The 18348-nt window shown below is 55.4% G+C and overlaps 2 protein-coding genes across 2 annotated transcripts; one reads left to right on the top strand and one right to left on the bottom strand.

The window, feature by feature from the left end:
- Positions 1 to 1493: 1493 nt before the first annotated feature.
- On the top strand, positions 1494 to 5919 carry CRB3 (crumbs cell polarity complex component 3). Its single transcript, XM_049788303.1, has 5 exons — positions 1494 to 1602; positions 2052 to 2231; positions 3930 to 4012; positions 4841 to 4984; positions 5335 to 5919. Exons 2-5 carry the CDS (start codon positions 2150 to 2152, stop codon positions 5404 to 5406), a joined length of 381 nt encoding a protein of 126 aa, XP_049644260.1. The 5' UTR covers positions 1494 to 1602; positions 2052 to 2149; the 3' UTR covers positions 5407 to 5919.
- On the bottom strand, positions 5426 to 17682 carry DENND1C (DENN domain containing 1C). The gene is made up of 20 exons (XM_049788302.1): positions 17633 to 17682; positions 16993 to 17112; positions 16844 to 16913; positions 16582 to 16662; positions 16433 to 16498; positions 16294 to 16347; positions 15926 to 16036; positions 14519 to 14619; positions 14384 to 14429; positions 14158 to 14259; positions 13761 to 13886; positions 11909 to 12013; positions 10300 to 10390; positions 10181 to 10221; positions 9800 to 9871; positions 8510 to 8554; positions 8320 to 8427; positions 7766 to 7836; positions 7109 to 7316; positions 5426 to 5431 (listed from the first exon to the last, which is right to left on the bottom strand). The coding sequence occupies exons 1-20, from the start codon at positions 17674 to 17676 to the stop codon at positions 5426 to 5428; spliced, it is 1668 nt and encodes a 555-aa protein (XP_049644259.1). The 5' UTR covers positions 17677 to 17682.
- Positions 17683 to 18348: the final 666 nt, after the last annotated feature.

Below are 18348 nucleotides of genomic sequence, written 5' to 3'. Positions count from 1 at the left end.
ATTCTAAATAATGACAATTATTTACGTGGGTTCTGTGCGTGGCACATGCCAGGCCTTTTACTCACCTCCCTCGTGCCTTCTCGCCCGAACCCTATAAGGTAGGAGAGGGGGGAAAGAAATGAAGCCTTTCCCCCAAGTCATCTGGGACTTGACTCATCACCTCCTTTAACTCTCTCTCTCTCTCTCTCTCTCTCTCTCTCTCTCTCTCTCTCTCTCTCTCTCTCTCTCGCTCTCTCTCTCACACACACACACACACACATCCCAAGAGCCCCAGAAGGGAACCGTCTTATCACCATCCTTTCTCCAAGAAGTTTGTGTACTTCCATACAAATGAGTTTCTTTATTAATTTATTAATTAATATATTTTTGGGGTTTGGGGCCACATTCGGCGATGCTCAGTGGATGCCCCGGGCTTTGCACTCAGAAATTACTCCTGACAATGTTCAGGGAACCCTATGAGATGCCGGGGATTGAACCTGGGTCAGCTGTGCTCAATGCAAGTGCCCTTCCCCACTGTACAATTGCCCCAGACACACACACACACACACACACACACACACACACACACGAGCCACATGAGTTTCTTAACTCTTATTCCTTCAACAGATGTCCCCCCCCCCCCCACCGCCCCAGCTGGGTCCCACACAGGCTTGCTTTAAGGCCGGTGCAGCTTTCCAATACACTCTCCCACCAAACGCCAATTAGTGCCTTTCGTTGCATAGGTCACCCAAGCCGGAGGCCTTTCCAAATAGGGATCCCCAGCGACTAGAGCGACATTCAGCGGGTTGGGCGCTTTCCTGGCATGGGGGTGAGGGGGAAGAAAGCCAAACCAAACCCACAAAACAAACACCCCGAACCCTGCCCCAGTCATCAGGAGTTCCTCAGGACGCAACTATGTTCTCTGCCCAGGTGCTCAGACTTCGCTCTCTTGCAGGTGCCAAGACTGACTTAGCACCTCCTCAACCCGGTGTCTCGGGGTTGGGCCTTCTGGTTCTCGAGTCCACGCACCCCCCAAAAAATATCCCCTTAAGATCCACAACAGGTGGAAATGGAGCGATAGCGCAGCGGTAGGGCGTTCGTTGACCTTGCCCGCAGCGGATCCAGGACGGACGGTGCTTCGAATCCCGGCATCCCATAAGGTCCCCTAAGCCAACCAGGAGCGATTTCTGAGCGCTGAGCCAGGAGTAATCCCTGAGCGCCGCCGGGTGTGGTCCCCAAACAAACAAACAAACAAACAAACAAAAAATACCACCCCAAAATAAAAATATCCACAGCAGCACAGCCGGGAGGTGCGTTGATCTTGCACGCGGGCGCGCCGGGTTCGATCCCCGGCCTCCCTTTCTGTCCAGGAGGGATTCCCTTTGCGCAAAGCCTGGAGTAAATTCCGAGCATTGCGGGGCGTGGCTCCTGGCTCGAGCCCCCCCTCCAAGATCTCTCAGCAGAGCCAGCAACCAGGTGGGCGGTCCCCTTTGCACCTGCGCGCTCCCGGCCCTCTCGCCCCGCCCCGGCAGGGGATTGGGTCGGGGTTACAGGTGCGCCCCTGGCTCCGCCTTTTGCAAGCTCAGGTGCAGCTGAAGGCCGGAAGTGGCGCGCCCTTGCCAGGTAAGTGACTAAACTTTCCGGGTCACGTGAGCGGACCGGGCGATCGCCGGTGGCCCGGGAGGGTGGGTTCGAGCGAGGGTTCGAGCCCCGGGAAGTGGAGCAAAGTCCTAAGGTCCCGGGCCCAGGTAGGGAGGCGGGTGCGCGGGGTTCCCCCGCCCTGCGTCCTTCCCTCCTCCTCCTCCTTCTCCTTCTGCTTGTCCTCCTCCTCCTCCTCTTCCCCCTGGTCCTCCTCCCGGTCCTCCCCCCGTCCTCCCCTTCTTCCCCCGCTCTGCCCTCCCCAGCCCTGGAACGCGCCGTCCGAGTTAATCTTCAATCTCTGACCTCTGGCGCTGGGGGCGGGCCGGGAGGGGACAGCGGGGTGTCTTGGCCCCGATCACCCCACCCTGGGCCTGCGCCCTGCTCGCAGCCCCCTCCCCACGCCGGGACTTTCTCCTTCTCGCCACCCTCAGGTACCCCAGGGGGTCGCACGTACCCCAGACCACCTGCCCGCGATGCGCTAGGTGCCCCCGGCGTGCCACCCGCCGCCCGACCATCGTCCGGCCGGCCCATGGCGCGCCCCGGTTGGAGGTTGCTGCTGGCACTCGGCCTCCCGCTGCTGCCCGCCCGCTGGGGCGGGGTCTGGGGGCAAAGTAGGTGACCGGTGTCCGCGTGGGGTTTGGGGGGGCGGTGGGAAGGCGGGGCTCCCGACCTCCGGGAGGGACCCATTAGGGGGTCCCGGGGTAGGGAGGAGTTGGTGGGGAATCTGAGCTCACTCTGGAAGTTTTGGGGTTTGGGGGTGGGTGGGAATTGGGGGAGGGATTGGAGCTGGGGGTGACGGCTGGTTTGGGGGGTTCTGAGCTTGGGTGGATTGTGGAGTGAAACTTAGGGGTGAGGGGGTTAAGGTGTGAGTCACTTTGCTATCGGCCCAGCGGGATCCGCCCGGCTCTTTCAGGCCCTGAGCAGGTCTAGAAAAGGGGGGGAAGGGAGGGAAGGAGGGGGAGGGTCAGCCTTCCAGCCCCCACAATTTGGCACAGTTTATTGCCCTGTGCTGGGCCTGGGTATCGGGATGGTCAGAGGCACTGGGAAAAATGAAGGTAACAAGTCCCTGAAGCTGGAGAGAGACTATTAGCACAGGGCTAAGGTGCTTCCGTTGTTCCTGACCATCTGGGGTTCGGTCCCTGGCATCTCATAGGGTTCCCTGAACACCACCAGGAGTGGAACTTTGAGCAGAGAGTCAGGAGTCGGCCCCGGGCACTTTCTTCAGGGCCACCAATGCAGAAAAGCAACAATGACAACACAGAAAAGGGCTGGAGAGATAGTTTAGGGAGTTAGTACAGAGTTCAAGGCTACTTGTCTTGCACGTGGCCAGTTCGATCCCCAGCACCCTGTAGGGTTCCCCCCACCCACCCCCCAGCCTTCCAGGAATGGTGGAGCCTAAGCACAAAGCCTGGAGTCCTGGAGTCAATCCTGAGCATCGCTGGGTGTGATTCCCAAACCAAAAATAAACAGCTTTTATTTTTTTATTTGTTTTTGGGCCACACCCGTTGAAGCTCAGGGTTTATTCCTGGCTCAGAAATCCCTCCTGGCTTGGGGGACCAAAATAAACAGCTTTTTAATGTATTTATTTGTTTACCGTAGTTTTGATTTGGAGGCCAGACTCAGCAGTGCTCAGGGCTGCCCTTCTGGCTCTGCACTCAGGAATCTCTCTTAGTGGTGTTCCAGGAACCCTATGTCAGGCCGGGGATCAAACCCAGGTTGGTCGCGTGCAAGACGAGTTCCCTTCCTTGCTGTACTATCACTTTGGCCTAAATTAATTAATTAAATAAAATAATGAGGTGGGGCCAGAGAGATAGCACAGCAGTAGGGCGTTTGCCTTGCATGTGGACGACCCAGGATAGAACCAGGTTCAGTCCCATATGGTCCCCAAGCCTGCCAGGAGAGATTTCTTTTTTGTTTTTGTTTTTGGGCCACACCTGGTGACACTCAGGGGTTACTCCTGGCTATGCGCTCAGAAATCTCGTGGGGATCGAACCATGGTCCCTCTTAGGTTAGCGCATGGCGCCACCGCTTCATCCCCGTCTCCAAGGAGCAATTTCTGAGTGCAGAGCCAGGAGTAACCCCTGAGCGCCACCGGGTGTGGCCCCCAAACTAATTATTGTTTTAAATGTGGAAAAGAATAAAACAACAGCCACCACCCCATCTTGGTCACCACAGCATGTCCAGGACCCATAATCTGTACCATATTGAAAAGACTCGGGAGACAAAATCTAAGGCATGCTGGGGTGTGTGGAGGTGCTGAGATGGGGAAGGAAATGGGGGTTTATTGGTCTTCTTCTCCCCCCCAACAGTCATAACACAAAGACCGGATATTAGAAATGACACCAGTAACCACACGACTCACCCTCCGGACCCCGATTCTTCTGGGACCTTGGTGAGTTGGAGTTCTTTCTGGAAGGAGAGATGTTTTTCTTTAGGGGTTATTCTAGAAGTAACTGGGGACCCTCAGCGCATCAGAGGTGAAAAGTCAGCAGGGAAGGGGTGGCTTTTTGGGAGACTCATGAAAAGGAGCCCCGAGTTCCAACATGGCCAGTTGGGAGACCCAAGGTGTCTGAGAACCCCAGGCTGGCTCACCTGGCAGGTGGGGAGGAGGGTTCCAGACAAGGCAATTGAGGGGTGCTGAGAGGCCCGGCTGGGTTAGATAAAGGGTCAAGAACACAGGGAACAGGGCTGGAGTGATTGCATAGTGAGGAGGGCACAAGCCTTGTACGAGGCTGATCTCTATTCGTTCCCTGGCATGTCATCGGGCCCCCGAGTGCTACCAGAAATGATTTTTTTTGGGGTGGGTCACACCCAGCAGTGCTCAGGGGTTACTCCTGGCTCTGTGCTCAGAAATCACTCTTGGCAGGCTCGGAGGACCCCAGGGGATGCCGGGGATTGAACCTGGGTACATCCTGGGTCTTACGCATGCAAGGCAAATGCCCTAGCGCTGTGCTATCTCTCTGGCCCATTACCAGAAATGATTTCTGGGTGCAGAGCTAGGAGTAAGCCCTCAGCATCACTGGGTGTGGCCCCCCCAAAATAAAACAGTAGATGGTCAAAACTTAGGGGGAGGATGTATATATTTATGTGTGTATGTTGTATTGTATGCATGTTTGTGTCTCTGTGTATGTATATGTTTCTCTATGTATGTGTGTGTATGTGTGCGCATTTGTGCTCATGGCAAGGACAGGACCCTGTGTAACCCCTGTCCCTCCCGCAGTCCCAGGGTGCCATCACGGCCATCATCGTGGTCTTCTCCCTGCTGGCCGTGCTGCTCGTGGCCGTGGGAGTGGCCCTGCTGGTGCGGAAACTTCGCGAGAAGCGGCAGACCGAGGGCACGTACCGGCCGAGCAGCGAGGAGCAGGTGGGTGCCCGAGCGCCGCCGCCCCCCAACCTCAAGCTGCCTCCCGAGGAGCGGCTCATCTGATCACGGCGGGACCTGGGACCTGCCCAGCATCGCCGGCAGCTCCGCCCTGGACTTCAGCACCAGGACGCTGACTTGGGGCTCAGGAGGACTTGGGGAGCAGGGGTGAGGGGGGGCGCCTCGGGCACTTCTCCTGTGGGCTCCGCCAAGCATGCCGCCTCTGCTTGATGCCGCCTGCACTTTGGGGCGCCGGGGGCTGGGGACCCATCTGCCCCCCAACTCGCTTGCGGCTCTGTGCGTCCTGCAGGATCCGACAACCCCAACTGGACCCCCTCTTCCTTTCCTTTCAGTTCTCGCACGCAGCCGAGGCCGGGGCTCCCCAGGACTCCAAGGAGAAGGTGCAGGGATGCCTACCCATCTAGGCACCTCTCTTTCCACCTCTCATCCCTGCAGTGGGACATTTAAAGGGGAGGCTCGCTGGGGCCAGTTGGCAGCAGCGGCCCCCGCCTCAGTCCACCCCCAGGTGCTTAAAAGACTTAATAAGGGAAGAAGGTGCTTCACTGACTGGCCCTTGGGTGGACGCTGCTCTTTGATGCGAAATTCTGGGCAGGAGCTATCATAAAAAGAAGCTCTTTGGGGGGCGCTAGGAGGCGCCCAGAGCTAGGGCTCATGGGTTGCTGAGCCACAAGCTGTCCCATTTCGGGGACCTCCGGGGCACAGTGGGATTCCTGGATGATGGGGGTCTGGTATGGGGGTGGTAGCAGGCTTTTTTGAGCGGAGACCGAGCGCACTGGACGTTGGACATTTCTCCAAAAACGTAAGAACTGTGTTTCCATTGTACCCCAGAAGTAAAGAAAGTAATGGGCAGGAGGGCCTCTGGACAGAGAGGCTTCCCCCCACCCACCCATTCCACAGATAAACTCACTGGAAAATACTGTGGTTAGACACATTTTGTGATTTTGTTTTATTGAATAGGCAGTCTGATAGGGTGAGGGGACTCCTGTACACCCCAATTTCTTGTGTGTGCGTGTGTGTGTGTGTGTGTGTGTGTGTGTGTGTGTGTGTCTTTGATTGAATTGAGCTCTACCTAGCAGTGCTCAGGGTTGACTCCTGGTTTTGTGCTCAGGGATCACTCCTGGCAGGGCGGCTCTGGGAACTGTATGTGGTATCCAGAATCAAACCCGGGGGCGTTACACACAAATGAAGTACCTCAATATCTCTATAGATCCAGCTCACCCCTGATTATTTTTTTTTGGGGGGTGGGACATACCCAACTGTGTTCAGGGCTGACTCCTGGCTCTGTGTCTGCTTAGGGATCTCTATTAGCAGGGCTTGGGACCCTCTGGGATGCCAGGAATTGAACCTGGCTCAGTTGCCTTCAAAGCAAATGCCTTCCCACTGCACTATGCGCCCCCCCCCCCCAACATGTCCTTAACATTCAAAACATTTTTTCAGCTCAGCCACTCTGGGCCGACTGCTGGGCCCGGCTTCCCTTGAGCCGCTGGCAGCTACAATCTGAAACCGGGGTGTTCTCTGCTCCTCCAAGGCTTTGGGGTCACCTTGATCTGCTGGTAGTGCCCCAGAAATCAGCTGAGTTTTAGGGTTCTCTGGGGAACTGGAATCCAAGGGTGGGGGTGTCCAGGAGTCAGCCACGCTTAGCTCTATGGGGACCCCAAGTTGGGGGGTCCCCAAATGGTTGGGGAGCTGCACAAACTCTGCGTCGAGTGGGGAATGGGGCCTCTCCTGGAGTCTGGGTTCATCGGCTGCCTTCTGGGAAGGGGAGAGATGCAGTATGAGGGGCTGGGGCTCTGCAAGGGGGGGTCCAAGGACCCCACAGCTGTGTGACTCTTGGGTGGGTCTCGGAGATGTGCTTGAGGACGTGGTTTCTGGATTGGCTTTGGGGGGTGGATGGGAAGCGGTGTCCTGAGCGGGGGCTGGTGGCAGACACGGCAGCTGGGCAGGCAGGGATAAAGATGGCATTTCAGGCGGATCCTGGTTCTCTGGAGACCATCCTGGACTTCCTGGGATGTCGGGCTGCTCATGGCATTGGGAAAGACAGGCTCAGTGCTGCTGGGTGTGGCTGGGGAGGGCGGGAGGTGGGGTACTGTGATGGGGGGAGCTCACCAAGCTGGAGCAGCTGGCCAGAGCCCCCAGGTGACAGTCGTCCAAGCTCTGGCTGTACCGCAGTCCACCTGTCTTGGTTGCACTGGTGCTGAGGCTGTCAAGAATCTCACTCAGTAAGTCCAGCTCCTCCCCTGATCCCAGGAAGCTGCCATCTAGGGTGTCATCTGCCTCGGGGTCCTGGGTGTCCTCAGGTGTCAGATGGGGTGTCCTGGACAGGATGGGAACATCGGTAATCTTCCCCAGACAGATACACACACACACACACACACACACACATGCGCGCGCACACACACACACACACACACACACACACACACACACACACACACACACACACGCCTTCTCTGCTCCCTGCTCTCAAAACTCCTGTTTTGGGGACCCACCCTCATCCCCAATCAATATTTTTTTTGTTTGTTTTTGTTTTTGGGCCACACTCAGAGACCATGATCAGGGGTTACTCCTGACTCTGTGCTCAGAAATTGCACCTGACAGGCTCGGGGGACCATATAGGATGCTGGGGATTGAACCCAAGTTCGTCCCAGGTTTCCATGTGCAAGGCCTTATGCTACCTCTGTGCTATTGCTCCAGACTCTCCCCCCCAATCAATACTTGCCTCCCTCTTCCATCCTTGCCCCTTCCCCCGCCTTCCAGCCTTACCCTTCTTCCTCCAGGGATCCAGCTGGTCCCTCTTCCCCCCGGGTTTTCCTACTGGGACGCAGTGGCCGATTCTGCAAAGATCAGACTTGTTGGTTTCAGTTTAACTTTGGGGCCTTGCCGGGGTGTTGTTCAGGGCTGACTCCTGGCTCTGCATTTAGGATCACTCCTGGCAGGGCTCACTGGAATGCCAGGGATTGAACCCCCGGCAGTCGCCTGCAACGCAACTATTGCCCTAGCTCCATATAGATCAGGTTTGAGGGGTGAGAAGTATGGGGTCTCCGGAATCATGGGAATGAAGAATTCAGGGTGGGAGCAACAGCACTGCAGAGAGGGCATTTGCCTTGTATTGGCATCCCATAGGATCCCCTGAACATTGCCAGGAGTGATCCCCGAGCACCACTGGGTGTGGCCCACAAAACCAATAGAAAAAGTGGGAGGAATGATGGTTCTGAGTAAGAGGAAGCAGGCAGTGGGTGCTGGGTTCTGTGAGCATCAAATCCTGGGGAGTCTCGGGGTTCGAGGAGAGCTCCCCTACACTGGGGATTGAATATTACCTGTCCAAAATGCTGGGTGATAGGCAGGCGCTGTTGCAGACGATCTGAACGGCTGGTGGGATTGGCGAGCCTCAGGGAGCCCCCTCTTTGCATGCACGAGACACCCTCCTAGGAAGTGGGGACAGGGTGAGCAGGGACCCTCCCTGCACTCCTCCCCTTCCCCCCCCCCCGGCCACCATCTCGGTCTTGCCTTGTATGTGAGAAGATTCTGCACACCCTTCAAGCCACTCTTGGCCTGGAAAGAGCAAAACAAGCATTTTAGACTCCATAGTAATTGTATCTACCTGTTTGTGGCTGGATATGTTCCCAATTTCCCATGTAACTCACCCAAGGGGCCTATCTGAGCTGTCACCCCTTCTGGTTATACATAAGGACACTTGGAAGAAGGGCTGGAGTGAAAGCACAGTGGTAGGTTATTTTTGCCTTGCAAGCAGCTGACCTGGGAGGGACCCGGGTTCCACCCCCAGCATCCCATATGATCCCCTAAGACTGTCAGGAGCAATTTCTGAGCGCAGAACCTGGAGTAACTGCTGAGCACCCCATATGTGTCCCCCCTCCAAAAAACTAAAAAAGAACCTGTGGAGGGATAACATGATGGGAAGAGGCGGAGAAGTAACATGGTAAAATTGCACCTGCAAAACTATTAAGGGTTGGGCTGGAGCCACAGCACAGCAGAGAGGGGGCTGGCCTTGCATGCAGTTGACCTGAGTTTGATCCCTGGCATCCCATTGGGTTTCCATGCCCTGCCAGGAATAAGAGCTGAGCATATGGGACTGGAGAGATAGCACAGAAGGGAGGGAGTTTGTTGGGTATGTGGACAACCTGAATTTGATTCCTGGCACCCTTTTGAGTCCTCCAAACCCTCCAGAATTGATTCCCGAGTGCAGAATTAGGAATAAGCTCTGAGCACTTGCTGGCTGTGGTCCTCACTCCTCTCCCAAATAAATAACAATAAACGACAGAAAAATTGGCTGAAGATGGAAAATCAGAGCTGCAGAATGTCCTGGTCAACTATTGGACTCAGTAGCAAACTCCAAGGACAGATGGTGGCATACAGTATCTGAAAAGGGGTCAGAATCATAGCACAGTCGCATCCTCTATAGTCCCCTGAGCCTGCCAGGAGCAATTTCTGAGTACAGAGCCAGGAGTAACCCCTGAGCTTAACTTCCTTAGAGAAGAAACTGTCTAACATGATGATGTTCGGGCACAGCTGGGAGGGCATTTGTTTGGCTAGCCGCCAACACAGGTTCAAACCCCAACATCCCATAGGGTCTGATGAGCACCTGAACACCTCCAGGAGGGATTCCCGAACGCAGAGCTAGGAAGAAGCCCTGAGTATCAGTAAGTGTGGTCCCCAAATAAACACAAAATCACAAGACATGACACTGACCAATGGAAAGCCCAAGTGTTCCTGGTTTGACGCTGCCCTCCCTGGCCCCTCACCAGCCCTGGAACTCCTGAAGTGACCCTTGTTCCTCACCGTGCGGTACATGTTCCTTACAGCTGGTTGGGTCTTGTTCTTGACCGAATGCAGGAGGGCACCCCCACCTTTCTGGGGAGAGACAATGATACCCAGGACTTGGACCAGAAGCTGGGGGTTACCCCACACCCCACCTCTCCTGTATGATGCCCTTATTCCTGCGTTTTGATAAAACTTTGGGGGATGTGAGCTGGAGCAATAGCACAGCAGATAGGGCGTTTGCCTTGCATACGGCCAACCTGAGTTCGATCCCCAACATTCCCTAGAACCCCCAGAGCCCACCAGGAATGATTCCTGAGCGCAGAGCCAGGAGTAACCCCTGAACACCAAAATCTAAAGTAAAAATTGCTAATTATGAAATAAGTATTTGGGGGTTGTTACCTTTACGCTTTCTGCCCAGAGCTGATAGGAGCGCAAGATTCCTGAGATGAGAGGATGGCTGGTTGGAGGAGGGCGGCCAGGGTGGGGTGTGTTTATGGGATTCAGGGTGCAGGGCTTACCTGAGGAAGTCCCGTTGGAAGTAATTTCCTGCTCAAAGAGGTCTGAGAATCCCTCCCCTGTATTCAGCTTCTCCAAGCGGTTTTCAATGAACTGGGGATGGGTGGGGAAAGAAATCAGGAAGTCAGGGGTCCAGCCGTAGGACAGCGGGGAAAACGCTGGCCTTGCATGAGGCCAAGCTGGGTTTGATCTCCGGGCACTCCATAGCTTCCCCAGAGCCCTGCCAGGAGTGATTCCTGAGTGTAGAGTCAAGGAGGCAGCCCTGGGTACAATTGGGTGTGGCCCCCAAACAAACAACAGGGACAGCATTTGCCTTGCATGAAGCAAACCCAAGTTTGATCACCTGCATCCCTTATAGCCCCCAAGCCTTCCAGGAGTGATTTTTGAGTGCAGAGCCAGGGGGCAGCCTTGAGCACCACTAATGTGACCCCCCAAACCAAACACACACACACACACACACACACACACACACACACACACACACTCGTGCGCATCAGAAAGTTAGGAGTGTGGGGAGAGTTAGTAGAAAGGTTCAAGTGTTCTGACTCTATGCTGCCAACCCCACATTCAATACTTGGCATCATATAGGGTCCCCCAGAACCACCAGAGAGGGAGGACTGCAGAGCTGAGTCCAGAATAGCCCCAGAATGCCCATGGGGTGTGTGTGTGTGACACAACCTGTTTTCTGTCCCACGACCGCCGAAAATAATTGCAAAGAAAATAGGGTTCAGCCACTAAGGTACATGAGTTGAGAGTTAGGTTCAAGGACTCCTACCTCCACCCCACAGGAGCTCAGCTCCTTAGGGAGAGGGAAGAATGCGGTTCCACCCAGGGCTATCCTCAGGAATTTCTATTTCTTAGTGTTTGGATTTTGAGCCACACCCTGTGGTGCTCAGGGTCTACGGCCAGCTTCTTATGGGGACAGTTGCTCCTGGGGAATACTTGGGGGGTGGGGGGCTCGGCATGTAAAGCATGCGGCCAGCCTGCTGCATTATCTGTCTTGGAACTCTAGAGTACGCCAGCCCGAGATCTTAATCTCCAGGAACCCAGGTCGGGTTCTGTAGATAAACCTTGTTTCGTGTGTGTGTGTGTGTGTGTGTGTGTGTGTGTGTGTGTGTGTGTGTGTGTGTGTGTCCCCACCACTGTAAATCTGCGTCCTCTGCAGGCCCACCCCTCTAGCACTGACCCCGTCCCCCGTTGACCTAGGCCCCGCTCCCAGAAACCCAAGAATTTCCCCAGCCCTATTCAACCTAGCTCCACCCTCAGGAACCTGGGACAGCCACCCCCTTGGCTTCAGAAATGCTCCTCTCAATGAGATCCCATCTCAATCCTTTCTACCCTCAGCTCTGCCCTCTGGGATCCAGGAATCTGCCTTTCTCTCGCCCCCTTATCCTCAAGCTCTTGAGTTGCCCTTCCCAAGACCCTCTCTAAGCCCATCCATCCAGCTCTAGCCCCGCCCCTCTGGCTATAACCCCACCCCTCTGACCCTAGGCCCGCCCCTCTAGGTTTAGCCCATCCCTCTGCCTATAGCCCCACCCCTCTAGTTCTAGCCCCACCCCTCCAGCTATAGCTCCACCCCCCACTGCTCAGCTTCTCAGAGCTCCAGCACACCTGTTTGAAGAGCTGCAGGTGCACCGCCCGTTGATGAAAAGCCTGCAGGGATGATCCCGGTTTCTGGGCCAAGAAGGCGTCTTCATTGAAGACCACAGGCTGGCCCTGGAAGAGGGACCCGCATTGTGAGCTTCCAGCGGCTCTCCCAGACCCCAGTTGCATCACCTATTCTTGCATCCATCAGTGTAGCAAAGGTCACTTGCACGCCTGCTGTAGCCTGATACTGTGCAGGGCCTTGCCGGTTGCAGAGGGCGACTGGGTTCGCTGGTGCAAGGAGTAAGCGGGATCTGGCTTGGGGTTCAAGGGCCTTAGAGGGAGCAGATTCCTGATAAATTGTCAAGGAAGAGTAGAAAGAAACTATATATATTAGAAACCGTCTCTCCCCAATTTTGTAGACTAGGGAGCATGGTGTTATAATGTTAGTAAATGGGGGTCAGAGAGTACAGCAAGTAGGGCACTTGCCTTGCATGTAACTGACCCAGGTTTGATTCCCCCAAAATCCTATATGGTCCCCTAGTACCCTCAGGAGTGATTTTTGGGGGGTTTTGGGCCACACCCGGTGACGTTCAGGGGTTCCTCCTGGCTATGCGCTCAGAAATTGCTCTTGGCTTGGGGGATATATGGGACGCCAGGGGATTGAACCACAGTCCATCCTAGGCTAGCAGGGGAAGGCAGATGCCTTACCACTTGTGCCACCGCTCCAGCCCCCCAGGAGTGATTTCTGAGCACCACTGGGTGTATTTTTTGGGTGGAGGTCACACCCGGCAGTGCTTAGAGGTCTACACTCAGAAATCGTTCCTGGCAGGTTCAGGGGACCATATGGGATGCTGGGATTCGAACCACTGTTCTTCTGCATGCAAGACAAATGCCCTACCTCTGTGCTATTCTCTGGCCCCAAAGCACCACTGGCTGGGCCTCTGACCCAAAAAGAAGAAAAGAATGTGAATTCTGAGTTTGATCAGTAAACCACTGAAATTTTGAGCTCAGGGAACTATTCTAGTGTCTATTTGGGAACCAAGTACAATGTCAGGAATTTTTTTTCTGTTTTTGTTTTTGGGTCACACCTGGTGGCGCTCAGGGATTATTCCTGGCTCTGTGCTCAGAAATTACTCTTCAATGCCAGGAAACCATTCTAGTGTCTATTTGGGAACCAAGTACAATGTCAGGAATTTTTTTTTCTGTTTTTGTTTGTGGGCCACACCCGGTGGGGTTACTCCTGGCTCTGTGCTCAGAAATTGCTCCTGGCAGGCATGAGGGACCTTATGGCCAGGATTCGAATCAATGTCCATCCTGTATCGGCCACTTGCAAGGCAAACACCCTACCACTATGCTATCTCTTCGGCCCCAACGTCAGGAATTTGAGATGGTATCCACAGCATGCAAGGCAAGTGCCTTAATCTCTGTACAATCTTTGCAACCTGACATATCATTGCTCTTTTTTATTTATGTTTTTGGTTTTGGGTCACACCCGGCAGCGCTCAAGGGCTACTCCTGACTCTATGCTCAGAAATCGCTCCTGGCAGGCTCAGGGAACCATATGGGACATCAGGATTCGAACCACCGTCCTTCTGCATGCAAGGCAAATGCCTGACCTCCATGCTATCTCTCCAGCCTCTCATTGTTCTTTTTTTTCCCCCCCAGAGGGGGCACACCTGGTGGTTCTCAGGGCTCTGCACTCCTAGTGATTACTTTCAGCACTTTCTGGGGTGCTGGGGAATCGAACCAGGGTTAGCCACGTGCAAGGCAAATGCTCTCCCCACTTTACAATCCCTGAACCCAAGGATCATTATTTTTTAAATGTAAATGCTTCATTATTCCACAAGAGGTCGCACTTGATGCTGGCACTGCTTACCGGACTGCAGACCAGGGCATCACGATACCCTCCGAAGAGCAGCGCCTGGACTTTGAGGAACAGCCGGGAGACCCCATCCCCAGGGACCAGGGCCAACTTCCTTAGCTGCAGCCGCAGTAGAGACACCTAGGAGACACACAGGAAGTGAGCAGGGTGCAGCTAGGTGAGAGGGTAGGCCTGTGTGAGAGGGGTGGGGGACCAGATGTTTGTTTATATTTGGTTTGTTTTTGGGCCACACCTAGTGATGCACAGGGTTGCTCTCCTGGCTTTGCCCTCAGGAATCCCTCCTGGTGGTGCTCAGGAGGATCCTGTGGGATGCCAGAGCAGGGGTGGGGAGAGGAGATCAAATCCAAGGCAGCTGCGTGCATGGCCAGTGTCCTCCCTCCTGTCTACTAACCACGTCTGGAGGTAGCGAACGCATGTCGTCAAATGGCGTGTCCAGAGTATTCGAGTCCACATTCATGATAACCACATCCTCGAGGGCTTTGTCCCGAACTCTCTACATGAGGATGGGTTGGCAGTCCTGGAGCTCAGAGCTGAGGATCCCCAGCTGGGCGGGGAGGCAGAGGGAAGACCCCCCTCCCCTCCACCCTCCCACTGTCCCCAGGTCCCTTTGCCCTCACCTCGGCGAGACTAGTGTGTACTCCGATGAGGTAGGGCATGGGTGCGCTGTGGAGAGAGAGGAGCACAACAGGTGAGAGAGAGTCACTCTGGGGTTCATCCCTCAGCCCCTCCCGGCAGGGACTCCCACACCTCACCAGCAGTAGTCCAGTAAGTGGGGCGGCAGCGTGGGGATCAGCACATGTTCCCAGTGCATGGGGTACAGGAGGGCACAGGAAGCGTGGATGCAGGATGTCAGCTGGGGACAGGTGGGGGGCCAGGAGTCAGTGAATTTCCCCCGAGGATCATGGGGGAAACGGGAGTGGGATCATAACCTCAAGGGGTCATAACTCTCAAGGGCTCCTGTAGGTCTATGTGCAGGTATGGAGCCCGGTGGTGCTGAGGGGGGCGGGATTTGCAACCAGAATAGGTAGGATGCAAGGCCAGCTGCCTCACTTCTGTGCTAGCAGAACCTGAACCCCCAGCTTTAAGAACCCCCCCCCCCGGGAGCCAGAGAGATAGCACAGCGGCGTTTGCCTTGCAAGCAGCTGATCCAGGACCTAAGGTGGTTGGTTCGAATCCCTGCGTCCCATATGGTCCCCTGTGCCTGCCAGGACCTATTTCTGAGCAGATAACCAGGAGTAACCCCTGAGCATGGCCGTGTGTGGCCCCAAAACAAAAACAAACAAAAACAAACAAGAAAAAAAGAACCCTCCCTGATGTTAAGGCTGTCCAAGGCTTCAAGCACTGCACCCCCAGTCTCCTGTCGCTCAGACTCGCTTCTAGCTATACGAAGACCAAATTTTTGGCAAATTTCCATGGGGTAAACCAGGACTCAGCAGAACTTAGCACTTTCTTTTATATTTTTTGGGCTTTTTTGGGGGGGGGAGGGCTACACCTGGTAATGCTCAGAGATTACTCTCTGGCTATACACTCAGAAATCACTCCTGGCTTGTCCATATAGGACATATGGTTCATCGTAGGTCAGTGCGTGCAAGGCAAACACCCTACCGCTGGCACCACAGCTCCGGCCCCAACTTTGCACCTTCTAGTAACTGATTGATATACAGCTCTGGGGGAAATGGCTTCCTCATTGACTCCACCCTCAAATGAGGCGGAGCTAGTAATAACTCGCCCCTTTAGGAGTGGAGCCAATGGCTCAAACCATTGGTTCCCTTCCAGAAGAGGCCGGGATAAAATGGAGCCCACTTACACACCTGCCCCTAAGGGAAAATACAGATTGGCTCCACTCAAAGGAGGCGGAGCTATAACAGAGCCCGCCCCTGGGTTGAAGCTAGGCCACCCCTGATATTTTAGGGGCGGGGCTAGCATTTCAAGCTGCCCAATCGCCTCCTTCAGTGGGTGGGGCTTGTAGCATTCTGGCCAATAGCGGTGGAGTATGGTCTGTTTTTTTTTTTTTCGCCTAAGGGGAGGAGTTACAGAGCGAGGCTTCACCTCCCCAGGACAGAGTGACAGTTTTGTTTTGCCCTGGAGCCTTGCAGGGTTAGAAGTCTGGAAGTCGGCCCGGTTGTCCCGACCCCAAGGGCAAAGTGCTCCCTTCTCACAGTGCTCAGCTTGTTGGCGGTGAGCAGCACCCTTCTTTCGGCGAGGAGCGCGGCGAACAGTCCCACGATGTTCTCATCCCTCACCGCTACCACCAGTTCTGTGAGGTTCCTCTGCGGACCAGTGTGCAGTGCTCGTTGGCTGGTTTTTTTTTGGGGGGGGGGGGCTGGGTCTCATCTGGCCATGCCAGGGGGCAGCGCTCAGTGTCAGAGAGGTTTAACCCCCACCACCTTGCATGCAAAGCCCGCAGGATGCAATGCAGAAGGCAATGCTGATCTCGAGGGAACCCCAGGATTTGGCCCCCCCAAGACCTCTTCCCTACCTTCCCCACCCCTCTTTTTTTCCCCATCCCTCCTCATGCCCGACTCACATTCTCAGGAATGGAGGGCAGACAGCCTGCATCTGGGGCCACAAAGCAGGAAAGCTAGTGAAAGTGGGGTGTGCAGGGGATGGGTCAGTTGAAGGATGGAGACTTTTAACTTTCTGGGTACCCCCATCCCACTGCTCACCGGTTTGCTGTTCCCGGGGGCAGGAGGCAGGATGCAGTGGGTGCTGGAAATGGCTACTCCTCTGCCCTGGGGAGAGAAGGGCGAATGGGGGTGACCCTCAGGCTCTGGGGTGTAGCCTCCCAGACAGCCACAGGTAGGATGCTGCTCACCAGCTCGAGCCCCACGGGGGACTGGGGTCCTGGCAGTGGTTTCTGCAGCAGGTTGAGAAGGAGTTCCTCAACTTCGGGAGCCTGTGTGGGGTTGGGGTGTCTGAGGCAGAAGGTGGGTTGTGGAAAGGGAAAGGGGAAGGGCTTGAACTCAGGCTGGGTAAACTAAGAAGGTGCTGGGCACGGGTACTCAGGGCCAGCCTGGAGCTTGGTGGGGCCACTGGGACTCCTCCGCACTCCTCCAAGGGAAAGGGGGTACCCTCACTTGGTCCTGTGCCAGGAGGTCCCCCACTGTGTTCAGGAGCTTGTAGAACACCTCAAACCAGGGCCGGTGGCTGGAGAGAGAGGACATGCGTCTTCACCCAAATGCCCCCAGGGGTGGGGAGGGTCCCCTCTGGACCCCACATCACCCACCTAAGAATGCAGAGGCAGCTCTGAGCCCCCGGCCGAAGGCGACAGAAGCCGAATCGACGGGTGCCCGCGAGGTCAGTGAGGGCGAAAGTGAAGTGCTGGACTGCCGGGCAGGGAGGCTCCCTGCAGGCAGAAAGCATTCCTGAGCCCCTGTTTCTGGGATGGGTTCCACAGCCCAGGGCCCTGGGACCAGAGGCTATTGGCGTTGATAGAACCTGAAGATCCAGACTCTGAGTTTCTGGGAATCGGGGTCCTTGAGATTCAGAGTACTGGAGTCCCTGGGTATTGGCATATTAGTTCTCTGGAGATTAGGGTTCCTGGATATCTGAGTATTGGGGTCCTGGGTCTTGGAATATCTGGATAGAGTGTTGGGCATCTGAGTATGTGGGTATTGGGGCTTCTAGTTATTGGTGTCCCCAAGTATCTGGATATTGAGGTAACTGGATGTATGAATGCCTGGGTATTGGGGTTCCTGAATATGAGGGTATTGGGATAGCTGGGTGTTGGGGTCCCTGAATATCTGGCATTAGGGTTCTTAGGTTTCTGGGTGTTGGGGTTCCTGGATGTCAGGCCCCAGCTATTTGAGTCTGGAGGATTCCTGAGTTTCTGGGCTCAGGGCATCTGCCTGCTTCTCCCTCCATACCTTTCCACATCGAAAGGGAAGCAGAATTTAGGTACCATCTTCATGGCCTCCTGCATGTGGGGAGAGAGGGGGTGCTAAGCCTGGTGCTTAGGAATGTGCTCCAGGTTCCCCTCCATCAACCACAATCCCCCTCTTCCAGCATGATGGGGCCCAAAAGCAAGCACCCAGCCACTTACCTGTTCCCTGAAGTCCGGGGGGAACTGCCGTAGGATGGGGGGGTCTGTGGGGAGAGCAGACAGTTGAGGGAGCCAGGTTCACCCTCCACCTGCTCCAACCCACCCAGTGTCCCTGAATGCACCTAGTAGTTCCCCCCCCCAATGTAGCCAGTGTCCCCCACTCACCCTCCTGCGGGGAGGTTGGACAAGCAGCCTCAAAGAACCAATCGAACACGGCAGAAGACTCCTCTCTGTGGGGACAGAGGACTTGGTAATTCTGCCTGGGCGCGTGGCTGCCCAGTGAGGAGGTGACTGGGGCCCTGGCAGTGAGGTGGGGGTGTGAGGCCATGGGTGAATGTGGGTTCACAGGACAGAGCAAGTGAGTATTGCCATTCTGCAAGTGTGCAGCTGTGTCATGAGGATGAGTGTGGGGTGATGTGTGCGTATGAAGATGTGTGTGCATGCAGGAGCCCAGGGTTTCCTGAGCCATGGCCACAATTCCTAGTTCATCTCTGTCCCAGCCTGAGTGTCCCCTGCACGCCTCTGTGTGAGATATTGGGG

Source organism: Suncus etruscus, chromosome 15 (genome assembly GCF_024139225.1).
Source record: "Suncus etruscus isolate mSunEtr1 chromosome 15, mSunEtr1.pri.cur, whole genome shotgun sequence".
In the NCBI taxonomy this organism is placed as follows: Eukaryota; Metazoa; Chordata; class Mammalia; order Eulipotyphla; family Soricidae; genus Suncus; species Suncus etruscus.
This window is presented reverse-complemented; position numbering and strand designations above follow the sequence as displayed.

Excerpts from the sequence above, each read along its gene's own strand:
- DENND1C (XM_049788302.1), bottom strand. The coding sequence starts at position 17,676 with ATGAAGATGGTACCTAAATTCTGCTTCCCTTTCGATGTGGAAAG. Across the intron at positions 14,620-15,925 it reads CCGCCAACAAGCTGAGCACT|CTGACATCCTGCATCCACGC; the intron begins GTGAGAAGGGAG and ends ACCTGTCCCCAG. Across the intron at positions 8,428-8,509 it reads AGAATCTTCTCACATACAAG|GAGGGTGTCTCGTGCATGCA; the intron begins GCAAGACCGAGA and ends CCCACTTCCTAG.
- CRB3 (XM_049788303.1), top strand. The coding sequence starts at position 2,150 with ATGGCGCGCCCCGGTTGGAGGTTGCTGCTGGCACTCGGCCTCCCGCTG. Across the intron at positions 4,013-4,840 it reads CCGATTCTTCTGGGACCTTG|TCCCAGGGTGCCATCACGGC; the intron begins GTGAGTTGGAGT and ends TCCCTCCCGCAG. Across the intron at positions 4,985-5,334 it reads GGCCGAGCAGCGAGGAGCAG|TTCTCGCACGCAGCCGAGGC; the intron begins GTGGGTGCCCGA and ends CTTTCCTTTCAG.